This window comes from Balaenoptera borealis (assembly GCF_965194805.1).
Source record: "Balaenoptera borealis genome assembly, chromosome: 16".
Taxonomy (NCBI): Eukaryota; Metazoa; Chordata; class Mammalia; order Artiodactyla; family Balaenopteridae; genus Balaenoptera; species Balaenoptera borealis.
Window position 1 is genome coordinate 50,518,459 of NC_138872.1, and position 17,050 is coordinate 50,535,508.

Consider the following 17,050-nt stretch of genomic DNA (forward strand, 5'->3'; position numbering starts at 1 on the left):
TGTTCTTGGCCTGGGTGTGGGCTGGGAATGTTACTCCTGACCCCCCGCCTCCTCTCTGGGTCACCATCCTGAGGTCTCAGGCCAGGGTAAGGACCAATTATGGCCCAGCCGCAGCTTCAGAGCCTTTAGTCCATTGAGGTCCATGCTGGCCTGAGGGTGAGAGGCTGGAGGGGACCTGATACCTGAGGACCCCCTGATGTGACCCCTCCCCACAGCCAGGTGTATCCACTACCCAAGCCTCAGCATCCTGTCAGGTTGGCTGAGGTGTGCTGAGGATCTGGGGTTCTGGGATGTGCTGAAATGTCCTGGTGTGTGAGGTGGCCCTGGTCTGGGGGAGCTGCCCTGTTTCTCACACCCCACCCAGAGGTCTCTGCCCCTCCCACTGGCAGGAGACAGCCAGAGCTTCAGCCTAAGGACAAGGGGACAGAGAACCTTTCTTGGGCTGAGGAGGGGGCTCAGCTTGGAGTTCAGGTGCTCACTCTGGCGTGCATGCTGGGCGTGGAGCAGAGGCAGTATGTGGTGTGCTTGGGTGGAGGACCTTGGCCACACAAGTACCCCCTCTACTTCCTGTAATTAATCATTCCGTGCAAGGCAGGCCTTTAGGCCAGGGCCCCTCCCCCAGCCCTGACAAGCTGTTTCTAGAGGCGGGGGAGCTGCCTTCTCGGCAGGGGATGCTCAGGCCTGAGCCAATAGGGGCTGGGGGTCACACTCTGAAGTTGTCTCAACCATCCCGCTGGCCCCCCAGCTCCAGTGACCTGAGGACCCCTGGTGCAGTTCTTACTAAAGCTGGGCAGGGCAGGATGCTACTTCTAGTTGCTGCATCTGTCCTGAGGCTCAGCTGCACAGGTGTTCTGAGTGGTGCTGTCAGGGGTTGCTATGGTTGCACATTCCCATAGCCTGTCACCTTCCTTATTGTAGGGGGTCTACCTGTCCTACCTGGGAAGTAGGGCTCCTCTCCATCCCAGCTGCGGCCTTGTCCATTGGGGCTCTCCCCACCCCCATGTCCATGGGTCAGTTTAGCACTGTGGCCACAGGAGTAGTCAGGAACCTCCAGCCCCAGTTGTGTTGGTCCCCACCCACTGAGCAGGGCCTGCTGCAGGGACCTCCCTCAACCCTGCTACTTGCCCTGTTGGCTTCAGTGCTCGCCCCTGGGGCCGTGGAGCCTTCTTGTTGCCAGGACGGGCAAGCATGTCTGGCAGGGAGGGAGGTGCCTTCAGGGAGCCCGGCGGGGGCAGTCCCCAGCAGTGGGTTGTTCCCTGAAGCCTTCCCCGAGGAGGTGGCATCAGCGCTGAGGCCCAGCCCGGGGCAAAGGGGTGCGCGCAGAAGGGGCTTGCGTGCCGCGCTTGACTCAGTTTCCCGGCTGCTGCCCCGAGGTACGAACAGCTGCAGCCCGGGGGTGGGGGGGCGGGGGCGCCGGCACTGGAGCCAAGCGCCCCGCGCCTTTCTTGCCCAGGCACGTCCGCGTGCGGGGCGCGCGCGTGTCCTGACCGCGAGTGGCTGGGCCGGCAGCGGCGGCGTGTGCGGCGGGGGCGGGCGGCTCCGTGACGCGGCGCCGAACGGAGTGGGCGGAGCCGGAGGGCCGGGGCGGAGCGGAGTAGTCCGCAGAGAAGCCCCTCCCGGCCGCGGCCGCCGACCCCGGCCCCCGGCCCCTGGCCCGGCCTGGCTCTATGGACAGGAGCTCGCTGCTGCAGCTTATCCAGGAGCAGGTGCGTGGAGAGGTGCGGGGCGCCGGCACCGCCCCCGTTGCCGGCCCTCCGCCCTTGGGTGGGCCGGGGGGACGGAGCTCTGAGACCCTCAGCGCAGCCCCTTCCCTGCACGACCTTGGCCCCCTGCACGAGACCCCAGGAAAGGGCGAGCCAGACTAGGGCGCTTGGGGAGGGGCAAGAGGGTTGGTGATTGCCCTCAGACCTTGGCCCTACCCTTCCAGGATGGGCAAGGCAGAAATGAGGTGGGGAGACCGCCTGGAGAGCTAGCGGAGCTGGAGGCCGGGAACCTAGGTACCGGTGCCTACAGCTAGCTCCTGGGACCATGTGGGCACAGGGGCCTAGACCCAGGATGCTCGGAGCCTGCCTCTCCCTCCTGACGTGGCTCAGCCCTGTGGTCGTGGGGCCCGGCCCACCCTCAGACCTTGGCCGCCGGCCCCCCGACCCCAGCAGCTGGACCCTGAGAACACAGGCTTCATCGGTGCGGACACCTTCACTGGCCTGGTGCACCGCCATGAGCTGCCCCTGGACCCGGCCAAACTGGACATGCTGGTGGCCCTGGCCCAGAGCAACGAGCGGGGCCAGGTCTGCTACCAGGAGCTGGTGGACCTGGTCAGTGCCACAGTGGGTGGGCAGCTGGGGTGTGGGCGCAGTGCCCTGGCTGGAGTGGGTTGGGCAGGCGGCCCCTCCTCCCTGCCCTTCCCATCGGGGAGGGCTATAGCCATGGGGCAGGGCCTCAGACCCTGTGACGTGCTGGGTGGACCACTCAGGAGGGGCAGCCATGGGGGGAGTATGGTGGCCTATGCCTAGGCCCCGCCCCCCAGATCAGCAGCAAGCGCTCAAGCAGCTTCAAGCGGGCCATCGCCAATGGACAGCGGGCACTGCCCCAGGATGGGCTGCTGGACGAGCCAGGCCTGGGTGTCTACAAGCGGTTCGTGCGCTACGTGGCCTACGAGATCCTGCCCCGAGAAGTGGACCGCCACTGGTACTTCTACCGGCACCGCAGCTGCCCACCCCCCGTGTTTATGGCTTCGGTCACCCTCGCCCAGGTGGGCCTGCCCGTCCACTGCCCACCACCCCGGGAGCCTCCCTCATCCCTGGTCTTGCCTAGCCCCAACGCCTGTTCCTCCCAGATCATCGTGTTCCTGTGCTACGGGGCCCGTCTCAACAAGTGGGTGCTGCAGACCTACCACCCTGAGTACATGAAAAGCCCCCTTGTATACCACCCCGGCCACCGTGCTCGGGCCTGGCGCTTTCTCACCTACATGTTCATGCATGTTGGGTGAGTGGGCCCACCTCTGGCACCCCTCAGATTGGATCGGGAGGGCTCAGCCTCTCGAGGTGGGGGCAGGGGGCTGGTAGCCGCCTGGCAGACCTCACCCTTCACACCCATTTGCCCCATACGGCCAGGCTGGAGCAGCTGGGGTTCAACGCACTCCTGCAGCTGATGATCGGGGTGCCCCTGGAGATGGTGCATGGCCTGCTCCGCATCAGCCTGCTCTACCTGGCTGGTGTGCTGGCAGGTGAGGCAGGTGCGTGCGCCCTGGCCACCTCACTGGTGGGCCTCACCCTCACGGCTCTCCCCTTGCTCACACAGGCTCCCTGACCGTCTCCATTACTGACATGCGGGCCCCTGTGGTGGGGGGCTCCGGCGGGGTCTACGCCCTGTGCTCTGCACACCTGGCCAATGTCGTCATGGTAACGGGGCAGCCCCTGTGGCGGGGTGCGGGGAGGGGCCCATAAGGCCTCCCTCACAGCCTTTTTTATTCACACCCCATCAGAACTGGGCTGGGATGAGATGTCCCTACAAGCTGCTGAGGATGGTGCTGGCCCTGGTGTGCAGTAAGTAGGGAGCCAGGGTGGAGGGGCCTCAGCCTATGGCTAGGGTGCCTCTCACCTGCTGCCTCCCTCTGTAGTGAGCTCCGAGGTGGGCCGGGCCGTGTGGCTGCGCTTCTCCCCGCCACTGCCTGCCTCGGGCCCACAGCCCAGCTTCATGGCACACCTGGCGGGCGCAGTGGTTGGTGTCAGCATGGGCCTGACCATCCTGCGCAGCTATGAGGCGCGCCTGCGAGACCAGTGTGGCTGGTGGGTGGTGCTGCTTGCCTATGGCACCTTCCTGCTCTTCGCCATCTTCTGGAACATCTTTGCCTACGACCTGCTGGGTGCCCACATTCCCCCGCCACCCTGACAAGAGTTCCCAGGGCCACACCAGCCAGGGCGCAGCATCTGTGGGCCAGCCAGTGGGCAGGCCTGCATGTTCATCCTCTGTGAATGTATGTCTTGAGGCTGCTTCTTCCTGGTGGGGGCAGGTGGCCCCTGTGGCCCACGGACTCCAGGCCAAGCCTTACACCAGCCCTGGCCGCCCCCTCCCAGGCCTGGAGGGATAGGACTGCTGGACTGGGCTGAGTGGTGGAGGTCCCCAAGGGTGGCCCCAGAGGAGACACTGCCCTGGCCTCTCCCATGAGACTTGCAGTCTGAGCCTTTTTGGAGAATGAATAAATATTTTACACAGCACCAGGTGGCTGTACTAGGGCACTGCGGGCTGGGCTGGTCTCCCCCCAACTCACTGATCAAACTGTGAGGGCCCTTCCCTCCACACAAGCAGCAGCCTGGGCTTCCCCCTTGCTTTTCTGCACCCAACATGAGCTGTCTCTGTATGGGAGATGCGAGCCCCTGGGGAGGGGTCATGGACCTCATAGTCAGGTTTGAGTTCAGCAAGCATTTATTGAGCTCCTACAGCAGCCAGTCTCCTGTCCAAAGACTTGTGGCCTGAGATCACAGGATAGGTGTGCAAGCCCTGGGCCACAACCAAGTCAGCAGGCCTGGGTCCTGTGCTTCTTGGCTGGCCTGGTGTCCTCAGGGGTGGCCAGGCTGGGACCGAGGTCAGGCAGCAGGTCAGGGCACAGCTTCTGCCCTACAGCCCAGATCCACAGTGCTGTCTCCACACGGTGAGGGGTCCACAGCCTGAGGCACTGCCTGGGGAGGGGCAGAGGGAGTCTGGGGCTCAGGGGCACCAGTCACCCTACCCTGCTGGATAACTCTGCACATCACCCTGACCAGAGTCCCGGATGCCCTCCCTGGCCGCCAACAGACTGCACCTTGGCTCCAGGCTGTGGCACGCTCCTGCACCCGGTCCAGGTAGAGGAGTTAGTGCTTCAGGGTGTACTGCAGGGCTGGCAGACCGGGCACTGCGGCCACTGCCTCCTCAGACATGAAGGCTGCTACCTCGAGAGCTCTGGCAGCCAGGACCGCCGCGGGAAGTAAATGGACAGCACTCAGCCGCACCTTGGCGTGGGGCTGCCATTCCCAACAACTCTCGGTATCACGTATCTGACCATCTGGCCATTTCACAGATAAGGCCACTAACACGCCAGGTCCTGCCCACGACCTCGCCGGGGGGACGCCCAGCTCTCCCTACTAACGCGAGGCGATAGCCGGGCCCACGCCCCGGAGGGCGCACAATTCCGCGACCGCTGCGTTCACGACTGGCAGGAGGCGGAAGGCGGCAGCCGAGCGCTGCACCACCAGCTCCGGGGAGTTGGCAGTCACGAGCCGCTGCAGGCGCGGCCGAAAGCGGCCCCTCGGTGGCCAGGTCGGGTCTGGGGTCACGGCTGGTGGACCTCGCTAGGGGCGCCGCCCCCGCCCCAAGGCGCGAGGGCCCGCCCCCAGGAGGAAGCCACGCCCACGGCGCTACGTCCCGCCCCGGAAGGCTCCGTCCCCCACGTGGGAAGCTCCTCACCGCCAGTTCCCACGCCAGCAGCTGCTCCAGCTCGTCGCGTGTCACGTGCTTCTCCGCTCGGCCCTCGACGGCCGCGGGCAACTCCTCTCGATACCTGAGGGAGGGCAGTGACGGGGAGTCCGAGCCACGGGGGTCGGCCCGCCCGCCCGATGTCCCCACCGCGCTACCATCGCTCCAGGGTTTCCAGCCGCTCGCGCGCGCCTGCAGCACTTCCCGGTGGCACCCCAGGACGGCGGCCCAGCTGCTCGGGTCCTCACAGCCCCAGAGCTCGCGGGCAGCCGCCATCCCCACGCGCCAGGGCGGAGCCTCGGGGGCGGGGCGTCGGAGCGCCCGAGCGGGATCCTGCCCCGACGACCTCGGCGCTTCTCAGGCCTCAGACGCCGCGCGTCGCGTCGCCGCGAGCGCATGCTCTCCCGCCTGCCCCGCCCCCGCCTCCGCCCCTGCCTCCGCCTCGCGTCTGGTGCACGCGCGGCCCCGCCCCCCCGCAGGCCGTCCTTCCCGCTGGCCCCGCCCACCTGCACGGCCGGAAGTTCCGGTGGCGGAGCGCTGGACCGGGCCCGAGCGGATCGCGGGCTCGGGCTGCGGGCGTAGGGCGGGCCCGGCGCGGAGCCTGGGAGCGGAGCCCGGGCCGTGCCGCGCGGCGCCATGAAGGGCAAGGAGGAGAAGGAGGGCGGCGCGCGGCTGAGCGCCGGAGGCGGCAGCCCGGAAAAGAGCCCGAGCGCGCAGGAGCTCAAGGAGCAGGGCAACCGGCTCTTCGTGGGCCGCAAGTACCCGGAGGCGGCGGCCTGCTATGGCCGCGCCATCGTGAGTGCGCCCGCGCCGCGGGAGGGGGCCGGCGTCCGAGCCAGGGGAGGGGCCGGGCTGCGGCTTCGCCTCCGCGTCCTCCCCGGAGCCCCTGTCTGGCCGCCCCGCCCGACTTTCGGAGGGGGGTGGTGCTTGGGCTCTGAGAACTCAGTGATGATCTTGTTCCAAAGGGGCCAAGGCCACGGCTGCCGAGCCAGTGCTGGTTGCCAGAGAACTGTGGCGGGTGGGAGCTTCAGCGTGCTTGAGGCCCACTCGGCTGGGGGCCAGGGACCCTTGCCCCTTGAGGAGTCCAAGCCCAAAGCTGGTGATTTCCACAGATCTGGAAAAGCTACCTTCACAAGACTCACTGGAGTCCAGAGGGTGGGCTCAGGTAGGCTCCACCCTCTCTCAGAACCCAGAGGCTTGGAAGCTGAGAAACCTGTAGTGTCTTGATTCCAGCTATGGGCTTGAAGCCGGGACAGAGGGGGTAGGTTGAGCTCACGCCCTCATGCTGGCTGGTCTGCCCTTGTTCTCCAGACCCGGAATCCGTTGGTGGCGGTGTATTACACCAACCGAGCACTGTGCTACCTGAAGATGCAGCAGCATGAGCAAGCCCTGGCTGACTGCCGGCGCGCCCTGGAGCTGGACGGGCAGTCTGTGAAGGCACACTTCTTCCTGGGGCAATGCCAGTTGGAGATGGAGAGCTATGATGAGGCTATTGCCAACCTGCAGCGAGGTGGGCTCACAGGCTGGCTGGTGCCAGGGTGCCTGGGACCAAGCGGGTGGACTGGCTGGAGGTTTATCCGAATCCTCTATTCCTCCAGCTTACAACCTGGCCAAGGAGCAGCGGCTCAACTTTGGGGACGACATCCCCAGTGCTCTGCGCATCGCGAAGAAGAAGCGCTGGAATAGCATTGAGGAGCGGCGCATCCACCAGGAGAACGAGCTGCATTCTTACCTCACACAGCTCATTGTGGCCGAGCGTGAGAGGTGGGCTGTGGTGATGATAGGTGCCCCCCGGAAGTCACCACTTTTAGGTTAACTCTGAGTCGTGAACACAACCATTTATTGAAGGCCAACTCTGGCACGCAGGAGATGGAGGGGAATAAGGCCTGAATGAGCCTAAGATTGGAGTGGAGTCTGACCTCCTGGCCAGACCCATCTCTGATCAGCTTTTGGTCAACCTCCAGGGAGCTGGAAGAGTGTCAGCGGAACCATGAGGGTGATGAGGACGATGGCCACCTCCGGGCCCAGCAGGCCTGCATTGAGGCCAAGCATGTGAGGGTGCCCCAGCCCAAGTGTGGGTCCTGTGTGTATTTGCATGCGTGTGACGGACGTGAGGTGCCCCTGGCTCCTGCTGGGTCTGTGTGTTTCGGTGCCTGGGGAAGGGAGATGGGGTGTCAGGCCCACACACAGCTGCTTGGTTCTTTGCAGGACAAGTACTTGGCAGACATGGATGAGCTCTTCTCCCAGGTAGACGAGAAGAGAAAGGTGAGCTGTGTGTCTTCTGGGGCCTGTGGGTAGCAGGAGTCGGAGCAGTGCCCCTTCCCAGCCCCTGACCTGACCCTGTGTGCTGCAGAAGCGAGATATACCCGACTACCTGTGTGGCAAGATCAGCTTTGAGCTGATGCGAGAGCCCTGCATCACACCCAGTGGTATCACCTACGACCGCAAGGACATTGAGGAGCACCTGCAGGTGAGGGCCCATGGGAGTTGGGAGCAGGACCCACACCCACTGAGCACCTCCTAATTCTGATTCTGTTGTCACTGCAGCGTGTGGGCCATTTTGACCCTGTGACTCGGAGCCCCCTGACCCAGGAACAGCTCATCCCCAACCTGGCCATGAAAGAGGTCATTGACGCGTTCATCTCCGAGAATGGCTGGGTGGAGGACTACTAACGCAGGGCGGGTGTGTGAGCCACTCACCCGCCTTGCCTGGTACCCTGGCTCAGGAGGGCCTTGGGCAGTAGTCTCTAGCCGCTGTACATAGTTTGTGTTCCTAGATCCCTATCCTGGTGTCCCCAAGCCCACCCCCATCAGTTCTGCTGGGTCATGAGCCTCCCCCATCCCCCTTCTGGGCCAGAAACAGCGGGTGAGAGTGGGCTGGGCTGAGGCTGCCGCTGCCACCTCTGTCCCTGTAATAAAATCTGTGAGCACTATAGGGGCATGTGCTGGTGTGCGACGGGCTCCCCAGCCACCCCCTTTGGCTAGCTGAGAAAGGTAGAGATGAAGACACTGGTGTCGAGGTTGAGTGTGGCGTGCCACCATCGGTCAGGGAAATACAGCACCTGGGAGTGGGGGGGACACAGGGATTGGTTGGGGGCCCTTGGCCCAGCCCAGCCTGGCCCCTGTCTGCCAGCCACTGACCTCACCAGCGTGGATGGTGCATTCCAGGGGCCGTGCAGATAGTGCCAGGGCCGGGTATGTGTCCCGGAGCCAGGCCAGTGTGGTCTTGTTGGGGTGGAATTCAGGGGTCTTCGCAGGAGGGTACAGGAACCAGCGCTGAGGGTGGGAGCAACAAGGTCACTCTTTGTGCTGTGGTCAGTGAACCCAAAGTCTCAGCCCCACCCTGTGCTGACCTTTCGGCCATAGATCACCTCTGAGAATCCGGGCCCGTGCCAGTGGAAGGGCACCCCAGAGCCGGCACCTGTGGGGTGAGTTATGAGCAGCTGGTTACCAAGCCTAATCCTCCCCCACCCAGTTCCCAAGTCCCCTGGTCCTGCAGGGCACCCACCTGCAATTCCAAAACTATAAGCAGGAATGGTACCTAGCAGGCTGAATGGAGGTGGAGAGTAGTGCCGAAAGAGTGATGCCCATTCGGTGAAGTTATTGTCCCCAAAGAAGTACAGGGTGTCTGACAGTAGAAAACACAGGAGGATGCAGAGATCTTGGCACCTGGGTACTCCTAAGTCACCCCACCCCACCCCATGGCCACCCGTCTGGCTCACCATTGCCCATGGAGAACGGGTCCTGGGGGTGCAGCATCTGCTCCACATACTCCTGAAAGGGCAGGTCCACTGCAGTTTGAAAGGGGTTGGTCAGGACTGGTTGGTGCTGCCTTCAGGATGCTGGCCAGCAGGCTGGGTTGCAGGGTGGGGCAGCTCACCTTTCTGGTAGGAGTAGGTGTTGGCAGTGCTCAACCGGACCACGCTGTCCCCAAACAAGGCCAGCAGCCTTTGACGGGAGCACAGGTCCCGGAACCTCTGCGGGGGCGGGGAAAATACTCAGGGGCCAAGCTCAGCACGGGCGAGTGGTGGTCGCGAGGGGAGTGAGCACTCACCGAGTTGTCTGTGAGCCCCTGCAGAATGACAGGTCTGGAAAAGGCGTAGCTAGAAGAAAAGACGGAATCACGGCCGCAGTCTGACCCGCGCCCATCCTCCGCTCCCGCCCACACGCGCTCTCACGAGCTCAAGGGGAAGCGGCCTAAGGAGGTCCGGGAGGACGGGCCGGCGACCAGTGTGCGGCCTCAGCGATGCACGGGGACGGAGCCCCAGGGTTTTCGGGCGTGGGAGGTGTGGCCACACAAGAGAACGCACTTACCGCTGCACGAACTCGGCGTAGCTGAGGTCGGCCCGGCGCTCTACGGTGCAGCGTTCCTCCTCCGCCACGGCCGCCGGCGCCCCCGGCCCGGGCCGCCGCCTGCCGACACAGCTGGTCAGTGCCCTTGGCCGCCCCGCCGCGCGCCCCGCTCCGCCCTGCCGCCCGGCGCCGCTCACCATCCTCCGTCGCCTGCCTCCCGGAGACTCCGGGCCGGAACCGCCAGCGTCCAGAGCGCGAGCAACAGGAGTAGCCGCACCCCCAACGCCATAGCCCGCCGCCGCGAGGCATGCCGGGAGCTCCGTCGTCGTGGCAACAGGCCGGCTCCCGGAAGCGGCTTCCTTTGGCCCGTCCTGGAGAGGGGGCACTTCCGGAAGGCGGGACGAAGGTCGCACCAAGAGCTGCTATTGGCTGCTGCCAGCTCCCGTGCACACACTGCCACCCGCCCACCAGAGTCGCCCGCGCGGGGACTGGACCGTAAGCGACGCGACCGGGTGACAGGCAGCCTCAGACTACGTCTCCCGCTTCCTTTATTTAGTTCACAAGCCCCGCACACCCATCCGGGTCCGGCAGGCGAGTCAGGAGTACTCGCACAGGTGGCCGCAGCCGGCGGGGCAGTGGGAGCTGCCCTCCAGCCACTTCATGATGTGCTGCAGGTGGCCGCCGTGACTGCAGCCCTGGCACCACACGAACAGACCCTTGACCACGTGGTGGCAGACAGCGCACATGCTGGCACAGTGGTGGCACCTGTCGCAGACCCAGCCCCGGCTGCTCATGGGCCGCTTGCAGTGGCTGCAGTTGACGTGCAGGGTGGTGGAGGCCTGGTTGAGGCAGCTGATGGCACGGCTGGTGCTGAGCTTGACCACCTGGTTGGACACATTCCAGAGGCAGAAGCGCTGCAGCAAGTCGATGTAGGACGTGTACCAGTGCTCCTGGTGGTGCAGGGAGGGGAGGAAGGAGGTAAGAGACCAGGGTTTCCAGCACACTGAGGAGCTTCCCCCAAGTGTGCTGGGCACAGACAGAGGGGCGGGTGCAGGTGGGGCGTGGAGGGGTAGTCCTGGGGGTGGCAGCTGCTCCAGGGAGACCCCCCAGACCCTATCACCCACCTGGGTCTGCTCGTCGATGTCTTTGCGCACGCGTTCACCCAGCACAATGAGCACGGACACGGCCATCTGCACGTCACCCTGCTCCGCATAGAAGCGCAGCATGTCGCACACCAGGGCACTGAAGAAGTCAGGCGGCAGGCGGCTGTCGTACAGTGCGTGTGAGATGGAGATGAGTGAGAAGGAAGAGTCCACAGGCACCAGGGAGGCTGCATCTGCCTCATTGCCACTCACATGGGGCGAGTCGGCCTTGTCTTGCAGGTGCTCAGGCCCGGGTGGGGTGTCCACAATCTCGTGGCGCAGTGGGAAGGCTTCCTGGGGCAGCACATACTCGGGCTCCTCAGCTGCGATGCAGGGGAGGGGGGGGGGTAGGCAGGGTATGAGCTTCTGGCCCCGCCTCCTGGCCCCACCCCTCCCCAAGCCCCCACTTACAGTGAGCGTGTTCCGGGTCCAGCAGGTACAGCTCATCATCCTCACCTTCCACATCGCCCAGCAAGTAATCGGCAGGCACGTCGCTGCCCTCGGTCTCCTCGTTATCTGCCCGAGGGAGGGAGAGCATTGCAGGGCCAGCTCACTCTGGGAGGCCCCAGTCCCACTCCCATGAATGCCCTGCGTCTGCTCCCAGCCTACCTTCGTTGGTGATAAGCGTGGCTGAGGAGTCCAGCAGCACTGTGTCACTCCGTGCGTCACCCTTGCTGCGGTCCAGCCGAGTCTCACTGCCCAGCCCTGGGGCCATATCCTTTAGATTGAAACTGGAGGCAGGGAAGGCCGATGGATGGGTGGGCCCCAACAATCCCACCCTCTGGGGAAAGCCGCCCCCAGATGTCTACCTGTTCATGAGTGGCAGGCCACAGGAGCTGCCCTTGCCCACGCTGTGGTTAAGGTTGGTGGTGGGCACCAGGCCAGGACTACAGTAGATGATCCGTAGCATGGTCCACGTCTGCGCCACCTAGGGGTGGGCACTGGTCACTCACGGGGGTCCTGGGTCCCTGGCGCCCCGTGCAGGCCCCCCTCTGCCTGGATGGAACCACAAACCCTCAGCTTTCAGCTGCCCCAGGGACCCAATGTCCTGGCCCGCCCCAGGTGGGAAACCGATGCCCATGGAAAGACAAAAACCCTAGCCTCGATCCTGTAGAGGCACAGAAAGAAGCATGGAAATGAGCCTGGGGTCCCCGGGAGGTGATAAGCGAGGCAATGTGGGTCTTCTCTGTAGGGCTGGACACCTTGGGAAGTCTAAAAGCAAGGATAAGCCAGAAGAGGGGGCTCCAGCCCCACAGCACCCCAGACCTGCATCCCAGGAATGGCACTGGCATCTGGCCCACTTGGGGCTCTGGACACCCTTAGTTACTGGGGCAAGAGCTGGTGGTGACCTCAACCAGAACTGAGCACTGAACTCAGGGTAGGGTCTGGGCGCAGCAGTCAGATGAGCTCCCTGACCCTGCACCAAGGTCATGGCCCTCAGCCCAGCCCTATGTACCTGGTTGCGGCCAAGGTCCCGAGCCACTTTCGCATTGTGGTCACAAAGCTCGGCCAGTGGCCGGCCAGCCAGGGCATAACGCTCAGCCGTGTCCACGAACCAGCTCATGCTACTGCTGCCAGGCTCCATCTCAAAGACACTGAGGGCACTGGAGGCGAGGCCTGAGAAGGGCTCGGCAGGGTCCAACTTGCGCTTGAAGAAAATTGGGTGGCGCCGATCCCCAGTGTAGGGCTTGCGCCCCGACTCAGTGGCCACTAGGCTCTCCTTGGCTGCGAAGGCCAGATCCCCAAAGAGGCCATAGCAGAGGCCCTCAGGGTTGGCACGCTCAACAGGCTGGCTGGCATCACGGAACAGGTGCTGGCATAGGGTGCTGTCCTTGGAGCCGGAGAGCAGGAAGGAGGGATCGTGCGGGTGGCGCCAGGCAATGCCTGTCGTGACATCGCGGTGCTCCTCAAACATGGCAGCTGGCACAAAAGGCCGGCGCACGTCCCACACGTAGATGTTGTGGTCCACCATCATGGAGCACGTAGCTAGGTGGTGGCGGCACTCAGGCCGCCACTTGACTCTGGCCACGGATGCAATGGTTTGCACGCAGTGCACCTCCTTAGCGCGGTGTGTGGTCATGTCCCAGACCTTTACCATCTTGTCACGCCCACCTGTGGCCAACCAGCCCCTGTGGAAGGCCCGTGAGGTCCTCAGTGACCTCTTTTGGGGTGGGAGGGCTCCCCACTCTGTCTCACAGGTCTTGAGGCAGTGAGAGAGCCCTTCCATAAGCCCCACCCATCTTGCCCCATTGCCCCAGCCCCCACCCCACCCCACACCTGTCCTCGGGGTGCCAGTCGCAGCAGAAGACAGGCCCATTGTGGGCTGTGAACATTCTCTCACAGCGGTCGGGCCGCCGAATGTCCCAGAGCTGCACGTTGCCGTTCTCAAAGGTGGAGGCGAAGGTGAAGTAGTCCCGGATGCTGAACTGGACGTCACGCACACTCTCAGACTGGCCTGTGGGCAGGACGTCAGTGGAGGGAGAGTTGGGGGTGGGGGGTTGGGTAGCCTACAGGGACTCCAGGAGGGAGAGCAACCAAGGGGGATCCCTCGGAATGGATGTGGACTGGTGTCACATGCCTGCCCGTGGCACAGGCCAGGAGGCCTAGAGGGTGGAGTAGATACTGCCAAGGCCTGCCCAGGGTGGACAGGGGCGAGGAGAGGCCTGGCAGAGCAGACACAATAGCCTGGGATGGTGAGAGGGACACAAGACATTGGGTGGTTTTTGACACAGACTCCTGGACCTCGATTTTCCCTGGATTCTGCACCTGACATCAGTCCTTGGGCGAAGCTGTGGTCAGCTTCAGGACCAGGTATCAGAGCACTGAGTGAACAGGGGCCTCAGTGGGCCGAATACAATCCTTCGGGGGCCTCCGGCCCACGGAGGCATGGATGGGATGCCCCAGGATCTGCCCAGTTCCTACACCTTGAGCTGGAGCTGCCAGGTCAGCCCCAGAGCACTGGACACCTTGAGGGTATATGTCCACCCCTGTGGACCACCGCACCAAGAGCCTCTGAGTGCAGTGTCCAGCTTTTCCCCAGAACAGGTAGCTCAAGGTCTGTCTTAAGAGGCCCTCAGATTCTCTCTGGGCTCTGCCCTGTGCTTCACTTGGTCTCATCGAGGTGAAAAGGGAGAGCTGGCTCAAGGGGGGTTGTCAGGGAGCTGCGCCTGCTGGGAAGAGAACTGGGGGGAGACCAGGCAGTGCACCACTCCCCACTGCTTCCCTGGGCTGAGGACCCTGGAGGTAGACTTTGTGCAATGAGGTGGCCTGGAGCTCTGAGGCACGGAAAGAGGAGACAGCAAAACAAACCCTCTGCTCAGCTGCCCAGGTGGGCTGTGGATCTGCTCAGGCCCTGCTCTCTCCCTGATCCCATACCCAGCCTTGACTCCTGCTGACTCCATAAGTGCATCAGAGCTGTGACCACACTCCAGGTACCCCTCACACTTCCACCAGGCCTACCCCTGCCCTGCCCCTTCCCTGCTCACCTCCACCCACTCTTCCAGTGCCAGCTCGTCTGGCTCCTCCTCCAGGAAGCTCTCTGAGAGCACATCTGAGGGCCTTTGATGCACACAGCATTTCTCAACCCGCCTAGACAGGCCAGCCACCTGCAGAGATGCACACCTGCCCGACCCGCCTCCAAGGGCCTCACCCGAGAAGGTGCTGACAGAGTCCTTCCTGCGAAGGTCGAAGCACTTCATGAAGCCATCCTGGGAGCCACTGAGCAGCACGTGGGCCTCAGTGGGGTGGAAGCAGACTTTGTTCACCGTGCGTTTGTGCTCCGTAAACAGCTGGTCCTGCTTGTTGCGGGACGGCCGGCCCAGGTTCCAGGTGACCACGACGCCATTGGTCGCCGCCGTGGCAAGCAGGTTCTCGTCCATCTGGTGCCAAACAACATCTGCACAGCTCAGGTTGAGCGAGGGCTTGCGGCCCACACGCAGGTTCAGCTTCTCCACAAACTGCTCCTCCTCAATGGCATAGATCTTGAAGATGCTGCGGCCTGCCACGACCACCTGGGCCGCGTCACGGCACACACTAATGGCGTTGGCTGGTGCATCCAGGTGGCAGTGCATGGTGCGGCCCGTCAGCGTGCTGCCGCCCAGGGCTGTAGTCACACGGGACATCTTCTCCATGGCTGCACGGGTGGTGGGGATAGGTCAGTGAAGTTGGCAGGGCTGGTCAGCCTGGGGGTAGGGGCCTGTCAGTTCAGAGCCTTTACCCTGGGTGGTTCCTCCAAAACTGCTTAGTCCAGGGCAGTCCACCATTAGTCAGTCAGTCTGACAGGCAAATTCCATCACCCTGGCTGGGCGTTCAGAAGGCGCCATAGCTGCCCTGAGGCCAGTCAGTCCCATGTCTGACTTCTGGGGAAGACCCTACCTGGTCAGTCCCAGGCCAGGCCACCTCTCCAACCCCACAACTGCCAGATTAGGATAGTCACTGGACGTTCGGTCAGTCAATCCCGCCCGGGAAGCCAGGTGGTCCCCACCGTCCGCAAAGTCGGCCTCTGGAAGGGGGGCAGAAGGATAGAGGAGCCCGGAGAACACAGGCTACAGAGGCGCGAGGGACACAGAGGGACTTCAAGGACCAAGCTGTTTAAGGAGCCTGGGGGCGTCTGGCGGGACCGGAGGCAGGAGAGGCTGGCGGCGCGGAGGTTGCGGGGGAGCGGAGGCAGCGGGAACAGAGCCAGCCGAACGGAGAAGTCTCTCCTTCCGAGAGCACCCGAACCATTTCCTAAAATTGCCGGGCCGGGGAGGAACCGCCGCGCCGGAAGCAGCCCGTCTCTTTCCCGTCCCCCGCCGGACGTGGTCCTTTTCTTGCCAGCCCCTCGCCGGAGGCGGGTGCCCACACCACAAAAGTTCCGGATCAGGCAGCTGCGCTGGTGGGGGCGGAGGGGTTGACCAGAACTAGGGTAGAGGGGCTCCCCCGGTTCCGCCTCGAGTGGTGGTTTTTTTTTTATCGCAGTATTTTAATGCTAGTGCTCATCTCTGCCGCAAGGTCCATCAGCAAGTCCAGGCATCCCTAAACTAGTCCTGAATCCCTCCATCGTCTCCGCCTTCTTGCTCGCCCTCCCCGGGACCCCAGGAGCAGCCTTCTAACGGCTCTCCCTCGGTTCCTCGTTCCCCCTGATCTGAACTCCGCACAGCAGTCAGGTACCACTCTTCGGCCTAAGGTCCCCCATAAGTCCCCACCGCGCTGTGAGTAAATCCCAAACTCGCGGCCTCTTCCTCTCCGCGCACCTCCAGCCACGGCGGCTTCTAGCCCTTCTTCCAGCTGGGCAAGCTCTTCCCTGCCTCATGGCCATCGCACGTTTTCGCCTGCTGTCCTCTCCAGAAGGCTTCTCCTTCTCCTTCAGAGTTCAGCTTAAATGTCACGTTCTTAGAGGCCTTCCCTGGCCACCCCATCTAACGTGGCCTCTCCAGTCACTGTCACCTCCACAGCGCTTGTCACAACCCATTCCTTTGTATACTGGTTATCATCTGTTGCACACGAGTGTGAACTCAACCAGGCAGGGATTACATCTGTCTCTGTCTCCAAGAGCTCGAGTGCCTGACCCGACCTGTTCACACAAGCGGCTTGGCTCAATCAGTGACTCTGTGAGCCTGCCTTTCTCTCCTGGGTATGAGCCCTGGTCTGTCTGTGCTGCACTGTGTGATCTTTTAGGACAGCGGACCCCAACCTTTTTGGTACCAGGGACCAGTTTCGTGGAAGACAATTTTTCCACGGACGTGGGGTGGGGGCTGGGGGGGTTCAGGCGGTAATGTGAGCGATGGTTCAGGTGGTAATGCAATCGATGGGGAGCGGCAGATGAAGCTTCGCTTGCTTGCCTGCCGCTCACCTCCTGCTCTGCAGCCGGGGGTGGGGGGGTGTTGCGGACCCGTTTTAGGATATCCCTGACCCATTCCTATTCTTAGTTACCCTGTGCATGAAACAGGCCTCATTTTTGCCCTTCTTGAAGGATGGGCTAGATCCTAGATATTTTGGAGGGAATGTTATGTGTAATGATTTTAGTGTCTCTCCCCTCCCTGAAGCAGTGAGAGGTTAGGGACCTTCTGTTGGTCGCTGCTGGGTTTCCAGTCTGGCACAGTGTTACCAGCCTCTGCACGTTTGTTGAAAGAACCAGTAAGTCTGATGAGTTGAGAGGGGCACAAAAATTCAGACTTGGGCCA

The 17,050-nt window shown here is 63.3% G+C and overlaps 4 protein-coding genes across 17 annotated transcripts; 2 read left to right on the forward strand and 2 right to left on the reverse strand.

The window, feature by feature from the left end:
- The first annotated feature begins 50 nt into the window (after nucleotides 1-50).
- On the forward strand, nucleotides 51-4,217 carry RHBDL1 (rhomboid like 1). 3 transcript variants are annotated; one of them, XM_082359920.1, is made up of 8 exons: nucleotides 51-1,706; nucleotides 2,154-2,315; nucleotides 2,528-2,752; nucleotides 2,837-2,985; nucleotides 3,114-3,226; nucleotides 3,301-3,401; nucleotides 3,485-3,545; nucleotides 3,620-4,217. In XM_082359920.1, the coding sequence occupies exons 1-8, from the start codon at nucleotides 1,668-1,670 to the stop codon at nucleotides 3,889-3,891; spliced, it is 1,122 nt and encodes a 373-aa protein (XP_082216046.1). In that variant the 5' UTR covers nucleotides 51-1,667; the 3' UTR covers nucleotides 3,892-4,217. The 3 variants fall into 3 exon arrangements, with proteins under 3 accessions (XP_082216046.1, XP_082216047.1, XP_082216045.1); XM_082359921.1 differs by lacking the exon at nucleotides 3,301-3,401 and having other exon boundaries at nucleotides 3,114-3,235; XM_082359919.1 differs by having other exon boundaries at nucleotides 2,157-2,315; nucleotides 2,528-2,985.
- Nucleotides 4,218-4,407: 190 nt separating this feature from the next.
- JMJD8 (jumonji domain containing 8) lies at nucleotides 4,408-10,109 on the reverse strand. Of its 11 annotated transcripts, XR_014235621.1 has the most exons (11): nucleotides 9,942-10,095; nucleotides 9,766-9,864; nucleotides 9,506-9,554; nucleotides 9,332-9,428; nucleotides 9,174-9,242; nucleotides 8,960-9,079; nucleotides 8,805-8,872; nucleotides 8,593-8,727; nucleotides 5,443-5,536; nucleotides 4,802-4,938; nucleotides 4,408-4,679 (listed from the first exon to the last, which is right to left on the reverse strand). XR_014235621.1 is itself a non-coding variant. In XM_082359931.1 (10 exons), exons 1-10 carry the CDS (start codon nucleotides 10,031-10,033, stop codon nucleotides 4,925-4,927), a joined length of 837 nt encoding a protein of 278 aa, XP_082216057.1. In that variant the 5' UTR covers nucleotides 10,034-10,096; the 3' UTR covers nucleotides 4,408-4,924. The 11 variants fall into 11 exon arrangements, 10 of the variants coding, with proteins under 10 accessions (XP_082216057.1, XP_082216056.1, XP_082216055.1 ...); XM_082359931.1 differs by having other exon boundaries at nucleotides 4,408-4,938; nucleotides 9,942-10,096; XM_082359930.1 differs by lacking the exon at nucleotides 4,802-4,938 and having other exon boundaries at nucleotides 9,942-10,091.
- STUB1 (STIP1 homology and U-box containing protein 1) lies at nucleotides 5,959-8,384 on the forward strand. 2 transcript variants are annotated; one of them, XM_082359923.1, is made up of 7 exons: nucleotides 5,961-6,246; nucleotides 6,763-6,961; nucleotides 7,050-7,215; nucleotides 7,416-7,503; nucleotides 7,660-7,716; nucleotides 7,805-7,921; nucleotides 7,999-8,384. In XM_082359923.1, exons 1-7 carry the CDS (start codon nucleotides 6,088-6,090, stop codon nucleotides 8,122-8,124), a joined length of 912 nt encoding a protein of 303 aa, XP_082216049.1. In that variant the 5' UTR covers nucleotides 5,961-6,087; the 3' UTR covers nucleotides 8,125-8,384. The 2 variants fall into 2 exon arrangements, with proteins under 2 accessions (XP_082216048.1, XP_082216049.1); XM_082359922.1 differs by having other exon boundaries at nucleotides 5,959-6,246; nucleotides 7,416-7,716.
- A 166-nt stretch (nucleotides 10,110-10,275) lies between the features above and the next one.
- On the reverse strand, nucleotides 10,276-17,001 carry WDR24 (WD repeat domain 24). Its single transcript, XM_082359909.1, has 8 exons — nucleotides 14,536-17,001; nucleotides 13,164-13,341; nucleotides 12,343-13,015; nucleotides 11,696-11,814; nucleotides 11,496-11,617; nucleotides 11,298-11,402; nucleotides 10,869-11,209; nucleotides 10,276-10,694 (listed from the first exon to the last, which is right to left on the reverse strand). Exons 1-8 carry the CDS (start codon nucleotides 15,014-15,016, stop codon nucleotides 10,341-10,343), a joined length of 2,373 nt encoding a protein of 790 aa, XP_082216035.1. The 5' UTR covers nucleotides 15,017-17,001; the 3' UTR covers nucleotides 10,276-10,340.
- Nucleotides 17,002-17,050: the final 49 nt, after the last annotated feature.

What these genes read in the sequence shown, in the direction of transcription:
- STUB1 (XM_082359922.1), top strand. Translation starts at nt 6,088, where the DNA reads ATGAAGGGCAAGGAGGAGAAGGAGGGCGGCGCGCGGCTGAGCGCCGGA. An exon ending in ATTGTGGCCGAGCGTGAGAG is followed by an intron (nt 7,216 to 7,415) that starts GTGGGCTGTGGT and finishes GTCAACCTCCAG; the next exon opens with GGAGCTGGAAGAGTGTCAGC. An exon ending in ACATTGAGGAGCACCTGCAG is followed by an intron (nt 7,922 to 7,998) that starts GTGAGGGCCCAT and finishes TTGTCACTGCAG; the next exon opens with CGTGTGGGCCATTTTGACCC.
- RHBDL1 (XM_082359919.1), top strand. Translation starts at nt 1,668, where the DNA reads ATGGACAGGAGCTCGCTGCTGCAGCTTATCCAGGAGCAG. An exon ending in TACATGTTCATGCATGTTGG is followed by an intron (nt 2,986 to 3,113) that starts GTGAGTGGGCCC and finishes CCATACGGCCAG; the next exon opens with GCTGGAGCAGCTGGGGTTCA. An exon ending in CCTGGCTGGTGTGCTGGCAG is followed by an intron (nt 3,227 to 3,300) that starts GTGAGGCAGGTG and finishes TTGCTCACACAG; the next exon opens with GCTCCCTGACCGTCTCCATT.
- JMJD8 (XM_082359924.1), bottom strand. Translation starts at nt 10,033, where the DNA reads ATGGCGTTGGGGGTGCGGCTACTCCTGTTGCTCGCGCTCTGGACGCTG. An exon ending in AGGGGCTCACAGACAACTCG is followed by an intron (nt 9,429 to 9,505) that starts GTGAGTGCTCAC and finishes CCGCCCCCGCAG; the next exon opens with AGGTTCCGGGACCTGTGCTC. An exon ending in GCACCATCCACGCTGGTGAG is followed by an intron (nt 5,537 to 8,592) that starts GTCAGTGGCTGG and finishes GCCCTCCCTCAG; the next exon opens with GTATCGAGAGGAGTTGCCCG.
- WDR24 (XM_082359909.1), bottom strand. Translation starts at nt 15,016, where the DNA reads ATGGAGAAGATGTCCCGTGTGACTACAGCCCTGGGCGGCAGCACGCTG. An exon ending in CACGCTTATCACCAACGAAG is followed by an intron (nt 11,403 to 11,495) that starts GTAGGCTGGGAG and finishes TCCCTCGGGCAG; the next exon opens with ATAACGAGGAGACCGAGGGC. An exon ending in GGACCCGGAACACGCTCACT is followed by an intron (nt 11,210 to 11,297) that starts GTAAGTGGGGGC and finishes CCTGCATCGCAG; the next exon opens with CTGAGGAGCCCGAGTATGTG.